Source organism: Jaculus jaculus, chromosome 7 (assembly GCF_020740685.1).
Source record: "Jaculus jaculus isolate mJacJac1 chromosome 7, mJacJac1.mat.Y.cur, whole genome shotgun sequence".
Lineage (NCBI taxonomy): Eukaryota > Metazoa > Chordata > Mammalia > Rodentia > Dipodidae > Jaculus > Jaculus jaculus.
Window position 1 is genome coordinate 123,518,124 of NC_059108.1, and position 13,607 is coordinate 123,531,730.

The window sequence follows — 13,607 nt, forward strand, 5'->3', positions numbered from 1 at the left end:
GAGCTGTGGGTCCCTGGAAGTAGCTGAGCCCACACAGGAGAGCAAGGTTTTTGTGTGGCTTTTGTCACCTAGTCTATATACTCAGCAGTCCTCCTGCAGCAATTAGCAGGAAGTACAGAATAAATAAACCCCACCCCATCCCACCAAACTCAGCCCAAGAGCAATGGGTTAAAGGTAAGACAAGACTACCAGTTGCCCTCTTCTAGGTGCCAGCTATGTATGGGGAAAGCTTACAGGCAAAAAAACACCACACACACCAAGTGGCATCAGAGTTTCTTGAAAAAAACGGGGTTTATTGATTTTTTTAAACTGCAAATAGTCGTTACAAAAAAGTTTTTTTTCTTTTAAATAAATTCACACAAAGAAAGAGAAATAGAAAGCGACGGTAGTGACCAGCAAGAGGAATAATAATTACATTCATCTTTGTGTGTGTATGTGTGTGTGTGCGCGCGCACCAGTTCTGTTTATGTTAGCATTGGAAAACTCCAACCTGGAATCCAGAACCTCGAATCTGCGAGCGGAATGTCTTGAGATGGGCACGTGGAAGTCAAAGGGTTCTTTTTTTTTTTTTTTTTTCCCTTTTAGAAGACATACATAAAAGGTTGTTCTCCTTCTATACTGTCACAGAACTTTTACATACATTCTCAGTCCTACTTGTGAAAGGCCTAAAGAGAAAGAAACTCAATTTGCAGTCCAACACAAAGGGGGGAAATTTCTAAAATAAATAATCCAACAGTTTTTTGCATTTTTTTAAATTAATTTTTCATTTTTTTAAAATAAAATAACCAAAAAGTGTAAAGTTACAAAAATGTTGTTGAAGAATAATATATTAAAACTGTGGAAAAAAGGAAAAAGACACGTCACAAAATTTTAAGATTAATATGAAGATCATAATTTAACATAAAAGAATATATTCTATGGATTTGTCATCCCGATAAATATGAACAAAATTAACAAAAAAAAGCATAGTTTGGCAATAAATACGTTTTGATAAGTTAAATAAGCTTTTTTATATTGATGTGCAGTGACAAGCAAAATTTTTGCTCTCCAATTTCTGAAAGTTATATGAAGTTTAAACCCAGGGAAAAAAGCATGGCGTGAGTGCTCTAAGGGAAAACACCTAAGGTATTCTAGAGCAAAAACCATTAAAGCTACTTTCTACAGGAAATCGTTTTACACAGATATTGTATGTGGAATGAATACCATTAACTGCTCACCCCTTACATGTTGTTTTAGCTTTTCTCTCATTTTTTTGTTGTCATTTTTAAAAGATGTCACATATGAATTGGGGAACTTTAGCACCAAAATCAAGTCTCTTATAGTCCATTCTAGCTTCCCCTTCCTCCCCACTTTACCAAAAAAAAAGAAAGAAAAAAGAAAAAAAATTTAAATCAAAGTCCCACTTATGTCAAAAATCTTCGTCCACTTGCTCAACCTTCCTTCCTGAAGACCTACACAAACCCAGGCAAGATTAGTCAACAGGGGTTCGGGTTGGGAAGAAAAAGGTTTTTGAATGTCAAGAAAGGTTTCCCCAAAAACCCAAGTCCAGCAACAACTCTCCAAGGACGGGGTGGATGTTCACTACAGGGAAGAAGTGTGCGGGAGACTGAAGGGAAGGTGCACTTGTGTCACCAGTTGGGGGAGCTGCTGGTTCCGGGTCTCACCGCCCCCCACCCCCACCCCACGGGCAGAGGCTGGGGAAGGCCCACGGGTGCCCCCTGGCGCTTAAGAGGTAATGTAGTCACAGTGACAAAGTTAGATTACAAGGCACTAAGTTGCTTCTGTAAACTGTTACTGCTTTTTCTTTTGTGATTTGGCACTTAAGGCTTAAGCCGGGGGAAAAAAAGGCATCTTGCTGACAAAATATGAGACTTTGTTATGCGTGGTTAAGTGGGCTATGAAATGGAGGGAAGGGGTTTCAAGCCAGAAGCTACTGACAAATTGACTTGTCCTTATGTTAGGAAGGGGGGGGGGGAAGAGAAGATCCTGGGGAAGGGGTTGAGCTTAAAACTTGTCAATGTAGGGACTGGGGAGGTGAGGGTATGGGGGTGCAGGGTGGGGCAGCGGGGGGGGGGGCATCCCTTCCTACCCTGGCTTAGTCATCTGAGATGGACAGTCTGCTGAAAATGGGCAGGCGTCTTGAGTTGTCCAAGGTGGGGGAGTCTGAGCCACTGTGGCTACTGCTGGAGCTGCTCAGGTAGCCCTCCTGGTCCGAGAGAGAATCCTGAGGGCTGGGGGGAGAGTCAAACATGTGAGGGGACTCGGACATGGGCCGGAAGAGGAAAGTAGTCGGGGAGCCACCCCCGGGCAGCCCCATGCTAGGGGCAAAGAGGCTTGCCAGCTCCTGGCTGGAGAAGGCGAATGGGTTATTGGTGCCATCGGGTAGGGTAGGTGAGCCCAGGAGGTCATCGGCGCTGAGGATGGGGGGTGGGGTGATGGACGTGGGGCTGTCCAGCAGCCCGGTGGCAGCGGCGGTGGCGGCGGCACTGGGAAACCCAGCAAAGCTAAAGCTATGCTGGAGGCGGGGACGGTCAGCGGAGAGGTCCCGGGACCCCGCCAGGGCGCGGCGCTCCTCGGCGTTGTGGATGAAGTGGCAGCGGGGCCCGTAAGGGCAAAAGCCGATGGTGTGGAAGGTGCGGCACAGCTCCGTCTTGTACTTGGGGTGGCGGGTCAGGCTGCGGAGCTCGTGGATGCCGTGGGCGAACTGGCACTTGTCCCCGTACTTACAGGCTCCGTTCTCTTCGAAGGGGCGGCACAGCTCTGTCTTGTAGCGGCTGGAGTTGACCTGGCCGCTCCCAGGCTGCTTCTGGGTGGGCAGCAGCCGTTCACCCCCTTCGGAGAAAGAGCGGTCTCGGAAGCGGCTGTCTCGAGAGCTCAGGGTCGGGGCTGGCTCACCCTTCAGGCTGCTGAGGAGCTGGTTCTGGTGAAACTTGGAGCTGGGCAGGGTGACCGAGTGCCTCCGGGGGAAGCCGCCCCCAGTGGGGGTGCCTACGGCCTTCCTGTCCAGCAGGCAGCCCCCTGCACTGGGAGCACTATAGTTGAGCATCTTGTTACCCTGAGAGGAAGGAAGGGGAGGGGGGGTGGACTGGTTATTTACTGAGGACACTCACCAGGCCAGGAGGGTGCCCACAAAGGACAGAGCCCCCTCCAACATCAGAAACGCCCAGTCTCTCTAAGGAACCACCTTCCCCCTTCTCCCTCCCTTTCTTCCACACACTCAGTCACCTGGGTTCATTCCTCCCCATGCATAAAGAAACCACAAAGCCCTGGGTCTGTGAGACAATCTTTTTCATATATATGCACCCTGCTCCATGATGGCCCCTGAAATGCACCCTCATAGCCTCTAAAGCTCTTATTTTTTAATCTGAAAAATCCAACTTCTTTACCTCTCAAGTAAGATTCCTTCACTCAGAATATCTCACACAAGGCATATGCTTTTAGACCCCCCCCCCCACCAACAGTACCAGGTAACCCCAGAGAAAACTAAACATGAGCTAAGTCCCCTCTGAAGTCACTACTAGCCCTCTCCCCCACAACCTGGCCCAAGACTACACTTCTTCCTTCACCAGTGTTCCCGTTCTTTGCCAGCAGGGTTTCAAGACTTTTGCTTGCTTGGGGGAGCGCTTAGCCTGGGTGGGAGGGAGGAGAGGGTGTGACGTCTGAAAACGCTAGTTCCTGGTCCCTGGAAGGGGTGCCTTGGACCCGGACCTCTCCTACCGTTCCCCGCCCCCTTCACTGGGAAGATGCCTTTGCACTTGGGACTCCTGGCTGTGAGAGAGGCCCGGATAAGGGCACCAGCCCCCGCCCCATGCACCTCACAGTGCAGACTGAAGGGGGAGGGGGGCACGGGCAGACCTGCCACAGGCCAGGATTCCGTTCCAACAAGGACCCTAGGTCACCTGCCCAAACCGTCCAGTCCCCTAAGGTTTGGGAAGGGTGGGTGGGAAACCTGGGAGTTAGCTCCAGGCCCATGACAGGAGTGGGTGTCATTGTGCAAATTCTAAAGTTTGTCCCTAAGGGATCAGCAGTTGGGGGGGGGGGATCGGGAATCTGTAACCACAACCACCCCACCGAGCGGATTACAGGAACCCAGTCAAGAGCTGGTTCCCAACAATGAGGTTCATTTAAAAAGTTCTGCGGGAGGGGGAGGGGGCGAAAGAAAGAAATAGATCAAAGAGCTCGGAGCCGAGCAGGGAAGAGAGGGACGAAGAGTTGGGAGCTCAGGCAGACGCCAGGACTAATGGAGCTTGGGAAATTCGCACAGGGAGAAAAAAGCAAGCTGAAAATTCAAACTCTGTGAAGTTGCTCTTCAGCTCCTCGGCGTCCCTGCACCCCAACCCTGCAGCCCTGGGGCCTTGGCAGCTGCACCGACAGGAGCAGCAAGCTGGGAAGAGAGAGCAACATGACCTGACGTGTTTGAGAGAAGGCAAAACAGTTCAGCAATTAAAAGTAGCCTAGCAGCTTCATCCTTTCAAATTGAAGGGGGAGAAGACGACTTGGGGGGGGGGGTATTTAGCAATCTGTAGGGCTGTACATTTCAACTGCATTTCTGAAACACTTTGGATTTAAAACTTGTTCTTTTCCAACACTAGACTGGCAAACTACACGACTAAAGGAGGACCCCCCCCATTAAATCCTCACAGGCGGGGTCTCGAGTTCTGGTAGCATTTTGCCCCCCCATCCCTCAATCGACCAGTCATGATAGCTCCTACCACAGGTAAGCAGGTCAAGACGCTTTCACCCCCAAAGTGTGCAGCACATTCGACCTGCTCTCGCGGGAAGCCTCTGCCTAGCTGGGGCGGATACAAACCCCACTGGCAAGCTCTTTTGATTCGTCTCTTTGAATCACAAGTCGTGGCCTTTTCCCTCGTAGGTTCCCCCAACAAACCCCCCCCAAACGCAGAGGGAGAACCCTCCCAGCAGGATTCGGAGACTCGCATCCCCTACAGGCCCCCCGAAACCCCACACTCCACAGGCCCGCCAAGTCGCTGACCGACTCTCTTGGGAGACAAGAGTCCCAGGGCGCACACCGGGAACCCCAGTTCCAGCAGCCACATAATGTAGCAAAGAATCCCCTAGAACTTGTCCTAACCCCGGCCACTCCTCCACGTCCTTCGGGCAGCCCTATTCTCAAACTTCACTACCCAAAACTGCTGCCCAGATTCCCATGTAACCCCACTTGGGAACTGTTGAAAACTCAAAAAAAAAAAAAAAAAAAGGGTACAGGCCAAATTCCTTCAAACTGTGGGGGGACACATAGGCGTAGGAAGGAACCATCTCCCTTCACACGCCCTCTACTTTCCAAAAATCCAAACTTTTTTAGGGTTTTGGGTGTGTGTGTGTGTGTGTGTGTGTGTGTGTGTGTTTAAGCAAAAGAACAACTTTTTTTTTCGAAAAGCAAACGCTCTGCCCCACTTTACCTTGCATAAAACTTCGCTCAAGTCGAAGATGGTGGCAGACACGAGGGTGGTGGTCATCGTGGGCGCTCGCGCGGGGCAGGGGCGAGGGTCTGGTGTGTGTGTCGTGAAGGTCCCGGTGCGGGGAAGGCGCAGCCTCCGGCTCTCCGCTCTGGAGTCCCACACGCCCGCTGCCGGCGCCCCCTCGTCTTTCGGACTCTTCCCGGGCTGCGAGGCGCAAAGCCCAATTTATAAGTTTCAGATTTGGTAGGCAGGAGGGGGGAGGAGGAGCTTTAAACTTATTTAAATGAGGAAGAGGAGGAGGAGGAGGGAAAGAAAAGTTGATTGACACCGAGGTTGAATCAGCCATGCGGTCAAGCGGGAGGAGGAGGATGGGGAGGGGGGGGGCTAGGGGGAGGGAAGAAACTTTCAAAAGGAAGAAGGGGGAGGGGAGAGGAAAGAAGGCGGAAAAGAAAAAAAAAAACCCACTGCGAGCGGCGCACAACTTTTTTTTTTTCCCTTAAAGAGGAAAAGTTTCGAGTCGGCGGGCTCGGCCTCCCCTGGGGCCGCGCGGGACAGAGGGGGAGGGGCGCCCCCCTTTGTCAGCCTCGGAGCGCGGCTCTGTGACATCACTCATTCCATCCCCATCGGGGTTCTTGTTGTGTTGTTGTTTTTTTTTTTTTTTTTGGTCGGCCAGGAGGAAGGCGGGCTCGACTTTCTCTCTCTCTCTCTCTCTCTCTCTTTTTTTTTTTTTGCAAGCTGGGGCTGAAAGCCCGTCCTGCGTGCGGGTGCTGTGGTTTCCATGTTGAGCTGGTGTCCCTTGAAACATCTCCAAATGCCCGCACCTCTTACCTGTCCCTCACTTTCCTGCTCGTCTCCCCACCGCTCACTACTTGGGCTGGGCGAGGAATTTGGAGCGCTCAAAAAGTTCAAGGGTGCTAGGATTGAGATTTTTTTTTTTCCTTCCCAGGTCCCTGGAGCGGCTGGAGGGGGGCTTTTAGGCGACTTTCCTCCCTCTTCCCCAGGAGGACCTGGCCTGGTGCGGGAGGTGGCGGGGGAAGACGAGAGATGCAAGATTCAGCGCGCCGCCCGAAGTCCCCACACACGCCCAGCGGAGGGCGCTTCCCGGGACCTAGGTTTTTTTTTTTGGGGGGGGGGGCTGTGGAAGGCTTGCAAGACCACTGCTCGGGGACTTAAAACAGGCCTAGGCGAGCCGTTGCTTTCACACACCCCGACCTTTAAACTTTTTGCTACAGAAAATCCAGAATCCCTTACTCCGTCTAGCAAAAAAAATAAGTTCAGAGTAATGAAAGACTTTCCACGCGCGCTCTGATCTTCACACACACACACCCAGGCGCTAACACCAAAAAAAAAAAAAAAATTTTTTTTTTGAGATACTTAGGTAAGAATGAAGGTAGAGAGGTGGGGAGGAGCGACACTTTTAAACTTGTTGCTTCTCTCCCGCCCCTACGAGGACGGAACATATGGCTTGTCACCATGCGCTGTTTGCAGGGGGCGGGAGGAGGCAATAGGTCCCACGGAACGCTAGGACACTCGGTGAATGATTGCTCCCTTCAAAACCACAGACTATTTATTTACTGTTAGGCTCAGAGTGTCTCCCAGCCACCTCCTAAGGTTTGCTAGCGTGTCCCCCGCCCGGTGCCCGCCCGCGTGCTCGCGTGGAGAAGACCCGGGCGGAAGTGGCGGGCCGGGCAGCCGCCTCTGCCTCGGCCTCGCACGTTTCTTCCCAGCACTCGAGGCCGCGGGGTTTGTTATGAAACCCCGCGCGCCGAGAGGCTACGAGCAAGTTCCATTGCGATGTAATTAGGTCACCCCATTATGAGCACGTTTCTTTGCAAAGGACTGGGCGGGCGGAGCCGAGCGTTCGAGTCGCACCCCCCCCCCACACACACACAGCTTTTTTTTTTTAAAGTCCATTTATTCGCCAACCTTCGGGCAAACCCAGGGAAACCTTCCAAATCACAACTGTTTTAGGTTGTTTTTCAGCTTTGCAAAACACTTTTTTTTCTTTCTTTCTTTTTTTTTTTTTTGCTGCAGTAGCCACGAACCTAACGTAATTCCCAGCGGGGGGTCTGCCTTTTACTTGTTTCCTCTGACTTGAAATTGATGCCCCCCACTCCTCTTAAAAAAAAAAAAAAAAAAAAAACTCCGCTGCTGGCCCTGGCTGCGTCGGCTGTGGCTGTCCAGCCGCCTGTTGCTGCCCTCCCTATTTTCCTCTTTTCTTGAAACTCAGGCAAGCGCCAGAAAGGGAAATAACTCCCATCTACCTTAATTTAAATCATTCGCGTGTATAGGTCTCTGTCTTGTTTTATTTCAAGAGCTGTTTGCACGTTCCTTCCCTTAGCTCCAAGCTGGGGGGGGGGGGTAAAGGGGGTGGATTTCGTGCAGTTTCTTGGTGATGAGGTAATGAGATCCAGATTTCGGGAGCGAGCGGGGTGCGCGTTAGAACCACAAGGTTAGTCTGAGCCCTGATGTGAAGCTATTTCGGGTTTTTATTCCCACCCTCCAACCCCCCTCCCGCAAACAGGCCAGGCTGCGGGGCAGGGAGTGGGGGACGGGACGTAGAGGAGAGAGGTGGGGAGACCCCAGGGGACCGGGCGGGGGCGCCTCCCGGAGCCACGACTGTCGCCGCGGGGCGCGGGGCTGTCCTCCTGCCCCGGGCGGTGCCGCTGTCCTCTCGCGGTTACTGGACGGGCCCGAGAGCACCATCGCGGGGCCAAGACGTCCCAAGTTTGCCGAAAAACATATATACGATTTGAAAAAAGTTCCCCATCCCCCCCCCCCCCGCAAAGAGCAGCGATTCCTCGAATTTCCTCCGCTTTTCCAACTCCGGCGGGCCTCCCCTCCCCCGCTGCCCGGAGCGCGGACACGCCGGGCGGCGTCCCGGCCGGCTAGCTCCCCGGTTGTTTACCCGCCCCGCGGACCGCCCGGGTTTGTTCCAGCTCCCAGAGCCCGTCTCTATAATTAAACTTTTTTTTTTTTTTTAATTTTAATTGCCGGGTTGAAACGTCATTGAGGGGACTTTCCAAGGGTGAGGGAGCCGAGGGGAGGGGAGAGGAAGGGAGCGAGCTCCTTTAACCCTTCGCTGACCCACGAGGCCCGGTGAGCTGACCACAAGCCAAGCCGACCCGCCCGCAGGTGGGGCGGGAGGGGGGGGGAGGCCGGGCACCCCGCGAGCCCCGGCCCGGGACGGAGAGGGAGGTCTGCAGGAATCTGCGGGAAGCCAGCGCCGGGGTCGTACCCCCAACACCCCCTCCAGCCCGCCCCCGCCCCGCGGACGCCTCCACCTGCGCCGCCGCTTCCGCCCAGGGGGGGGCGCTGCTCCGACACCCGGCTTCCGGCCGGCCGGCCGCCCTCCGCCCGCAACCCGTTTCCCGTGGGCAGGGGCGGGCCAGGTATTTGGGCTGGCGGTGGGGGTGGGGCCGCCGCGAGCTTGGAGGAAAGGGGGAAAGTGAAAGTCGTCGGGGGGGAGGGAGGACGGAAAGGAGGGAGGTGCGGCAGATGTTGGCGTCGGCCAACCCGGAGCCCCGGCGTACCTCGCGGCAGGTGAGAACGGGCCGCGCGGGGACGCGGACGCCCCTCACCGCCCCCCCCACCCGACGGCGGGTCCTGCCACCCTCAGCGCCGTGAGGAATTGCACTTCCTCCCAGGCCTCGGGTCATTTGCAAAATCCCCCAAATTCTTGGGATGGAGACCTGCCCTTCGTCATTTTTAAACTACCTGAGACCCTGGGGCAGCGCCGAGGTCCTGGGCTTGAGAGAAAAGGACGGTCGGGCCCAGTGAGGCCCTGGGGTCACTCGGTTTACAGTACCTGCCGGGGTGGTGCCCTGTAGATTTCCTCAGCTTGGACCCAGGCCCAGTGATTCAGACACTCTGGAATGGGACCCGGGACCTGCATTTTTGGTAAATTTCTGCTGGGAATCAAACACCGACGGAGTTAGTGGTCTGTGCAGGACATTGGATTAGAGCAGCAGTGCCTGAATCTTGGCCGTGACTTTTTTTTTCCTTCAGGTTTTCGAGGTAGGGTCTCACTCTAGCGCAGGCTGACCTGAAATTCACTGTGTAGTCTAAGGCTGGCCTCGAACTCACAGTCATCCTCTTACTTCTGCCTCCTGAGTGCTGGGATTAAAGGCTTGCGCCACCATGCCTAGCTACATTTTCATTCCTTTGCAAAAAAAAAAAAATTATATATATATATATATATATTTGCAGTGGCTGGAAGCCCTGGCGCGCCCATTCTCTCTCTCTCCCTCTTTCTTTCTTTCTCTCTGTGTCTGTCACTCTCAAATAAATAAATAAATAAAACATTAAAAAAAAATTTTTTATTTATTTGAAATTACGAGTGTGCCAGGACCTCTTGCCACTGCAAATGAATTTGTCACATTTGCCACTTTGCTGGTTTTACGCAGATACTGTGGAATTGAACCCTGGTAGTCAGACCTTGTAAACAAGTGTTTCTGCCAGAGCTGTGTGTCCAACCACTGCCTCCCACCACCCATACCATCTTTTGTTTTGTTTTGTTTTTGTTTTTGTTTTTGAGGTAGGGTTTCACTCTAGCTCATTATGTAGTCTCTGGGTGGCCTTGAACTCATGGTGATTCTCCTGCCTCTGCCTCCCAGGTGCTGGGATTAAAGACATGTGCCACCACGCACAGATAACCCATGCCATCTTCTGTGAGTTGATTTTTTTTTTTTTTTCTTTTTGACTCTAAGTCTTGCTGTGTTGCCCAGGATGGCCACAGACTTGTGTGCTCAAGAGCTAGGTGGGTTAGGTTGTGGTCTGTAAACCTGTTACCCTAATCTAGGCTCCTCTGTCAAAAGCCCTGAGCCCCCCAGAACTCTTTTTTTTTTTTTTTCCCAAAACTCTTAGTGTCCATGACTCAGCTGTCATGTCCCTCTGAACCAGGCAGAGACCTCTAGAGGTCTGTTGAAGGCCTGCTGTAAAGGCAGCCTTGCCTGATGCCTGGAACCTTGCTGGAAGGCAAAGGGAGAAGGCCACCTCCTAGGACTGCTGAGAACCCAAACCCAGGCTCTGGCCCATGATTCTCTACCTTAAGAGACACATGTAATACTCCTTAATTACTTGTTTTACCACTCTGAAGAAATGCTACACAGTTCAGTTGATGTCAGGCTAACGCACAGCTCTCCTCCCTATTCCCCCTGGTCTGGGCCTACCTTGAACAAACCCCTACTGTACCATCATCTGACCGTTTTGTGCCAAGCCTTGACTTTCACTATTGCTTCTCCCACATACCCAGGGATACTCCTTTGTGCTCTAGTCAATTTTAGAGGAAAATGAGCCATCTTCTGCCGTCCTCTGGCCCTTGCACATGCAAATCCTATCCAAAATCTACTTAACTTTGGCCCAAGGGGCTGTGGGATTTGGAGAGAGGACATGGTTTCCTACTCAGTATGTAGATGAGAAAGACCTTGAGCTTTTTTGTATGGGGACTGGTTGCAAGGTGGGTCTCACTCTAGCCCAGGCTGACCTGTAATTCACTTGTAGTCTCAGGCTGGCCTTGAACTCACAGTGATCCTCCTACCTTGGCCTCCTAAGTGCAGGGATTAGAGTGCACTACCATGCCTGGCTATTTTAATATGCAGTAAAATTGGCCTTTACTTGGAATATGGACCCATGAATGTTAACTTGCTGATACATTTCATGTAATCAACTACCACAATCAAGGGACATAGCAGTTCCATCTCTTCCTCCAAAAGAAACCCTCTCTGGTACTATTCTTTTGTGGGTACACTTTCCCCCAGCCAGTAATACGCACTCAATCATTGTGACTTTTGTCTTTTCCAGGATGTCATATGAATGGTATCATACAATAGGTATGCTTTCATACCATGTAATATCTTTGAGATTTTTATCTGTGTTGCTGCATGTATCAGTAGTTCATTCTTTCCTACAGATAAATAGTATTTCCCCATATTAAATATATTTCCCTGTATAAATATATAATAGTTGCCTGGGGAGATGGCTCAGTGAATAAACTGCTGAGTTCCTGATACCTGATTCCCCATACCCCACCTAAAAAGCCAGAAGCTGGGCTGTAGAGATGGGTTAGTAGTTAAGGTGTTTGCCTGCAAAGCCAAAGGTCCTCGGTTCAGTTCCCCAGGACCCACATAAAGGAGATGCACAAAGTGGCGCATGTGTCTGGAGTTCATTTGCAGTGGCTGGAGGCCCTGGACGCCCGTTTGCTCACTCTGTGCCTACCTTTTTCTCTCTCATTCTCTCTCAAATAAACAAATAAATAAATAAAACTGAAAAAGGGGGGCGGAGCACTATGGTAAACTTCAGTAATCCCAGTGCCCTTGGAGGCAGAGACAAGAGACTGTGGAAACAGTGAACAGCTAAAAAATCTTCCTGAAAAATGTGATGGAAGATCAGGAATAACCCAAAAGTTGTCCTGACTTCCACATATGTGATGTGGCATACACACACTTGCACTCACACATAATAAGCCAAAATTTTTAAATAAATACACAATAGTTTGTTTACCATTATCCTGTGGGACATTGGATTATTTCCAGTTTTTTGGCAACTATGAATAGTGCTGCAATAAACATTCATATAAAGGTTTTTTTTGTTGTTGTTTTTTGGAGTTTTTTGAGGTAAGCCTCACAATAGCCCAGGCTGCCCTGGAACTCTGTAGCCCAGACTCAAACTCACAGTGATCCTGCCTCAGCCTCCGGAGTGCTGGGATTAAAAGTGTGAGCTGAGCTGCTGCACAAACTTGTTGTACAAGTTTTTGTATGGACCTAAGTTCTGTTTATTTTCCAAGGTAGGGTCTCACTCTAGCCCAGGTTGACCTGGAATTCACTCTGTAGTCTCAGGGAGGCCTCTAACTCATGGCAGTCCTCCTACCTCTGCCTCCCAAGTGCTGAGATTAAAGGCATGCGCCACTCCCAGCCCTAAATTCGGTTTTTGTTTGTTTTTTCAGGTAGGGTCTTGCTGTAGCCCAGGCTGGTCTGGAACGCACCATGTAGTCTCAGGCTGCCCTCAATTCATAGTGATCCTCCTACCTCTGCCTCCCGATTAAAAATATGTGCAAGCACACCCAGGTTTTAAATTCTTATTTCTAAGGTAATTACCTAGGAAAGTTCTGGCTCATGTGGTAATTATATGCTGAAATTGAGTCTTAAGTCATTTTCCAGAGTGACTTTACCATTTTGCATCTCCAGTTGCTCTACATCCTCAGTACTTAAGAGTTTACCTTTTTTTATTATAATCGAGGAATAGCAATATCCTCTTGTATGTTTTCATATGTTGAGAGAGTCTCTCACTATGTAGCCCAGGCTGGCCTCAAATTCAAGGCATTCCTTCTCTCAGCTTCCCAAATGCTAGGACTGAAGGTGTGAACCACCCCTTCAGGCTGTTATTAGGTTTTAATTTGCATTTTTCTGATAGCTAGTGATATTGAATATTACTTTATGTAATTAATTGCTATCTGCATAGCCTCTGGTAAAATGTGTATTCAAGTCTTTTGCCCTGATTTGTTTTGAGTTGTGGGGTCTTACTCTATATAGCCCAGGCTGACCTGGAACTCAGTCTGTAGCCCCTTTTAGCCCTAGGCTTAACTCAATGCGATCCTCCTATACCTCTGCCTCCTAAGTGCTGGGATTAAAAGTACATGTCATAACAGCCTATTTGTCAACTCTCTTTTAATTACTACTTGTATGGAATTCACTCTTCCCTCCCTTCCTTCTTTTCTTCCTTTCCTAGACACCCATTGGATGCCTAAAGCCATAGAGTGCCAAGCACTATACACATTGTATTTTTCTTACACACATGCCTGTGATGAAGTTTAATTTATAAATTAGAAGTTAATATTTTAATAATAAAATGGAACAATTATAACAATACACTGTAATAAAATCAAAACATGTTAAGTCCCTTGTAGTGGCACATGCTGTAATCCCAGCACTTAGGAAACTGAGACATGAGGATTTCAAGTTCAAGGACAACTAGGGGTACATATGTGCCCTATCTCAAAAAAAATACAGTATTTTCTTATTGTACTATATTCACCTTTATCCTTATAATGACATGGGATAACAGTGCATATGTTAAATAAAGTGAGATAATGACATAAACATGGTGATGTAATGTTGGGTTACCAGGTAACTACTATTTAAACCCAAGCACAATGATACTAAAGCAGTGATCTGATAACTAAGTTGGTAC

The 13,607-nt window shown here is 50.2% G+C and overlaps 1 protein-coding gene across 1 annotated transcript; it reads right to left on the minus strand.

Annotated features, from left to right (window-relative positions):
• Positions 1 to 266: 266 nt before the first annotated feature.
• Zfp36l1 (ZFP36 ring finger protein like 1) lies at positions 267 to 5,628 on the minus strand. The gene is made up of 2 exons (XM_045154843.1): positions 5,421 to 5,628; positions 267 to 3,055 (listed from the first exon to the last, which is right to left on the minus strand). Exons 1-2 carry the CDS (start codon positions 5,475 to 5,477, stop codon positions 2,096 to 2,098), a joined length of 1,017 nt encoding a protein of 338 aa, XP_045010778.1. The 5' UTR covers positions 5,478 to 5,628; the 3' UTR covers positions 267 to 2,095.
• Between the last annotated feature and the right edge of the window lie 7,979 nt (positions 5,629 to 13,607).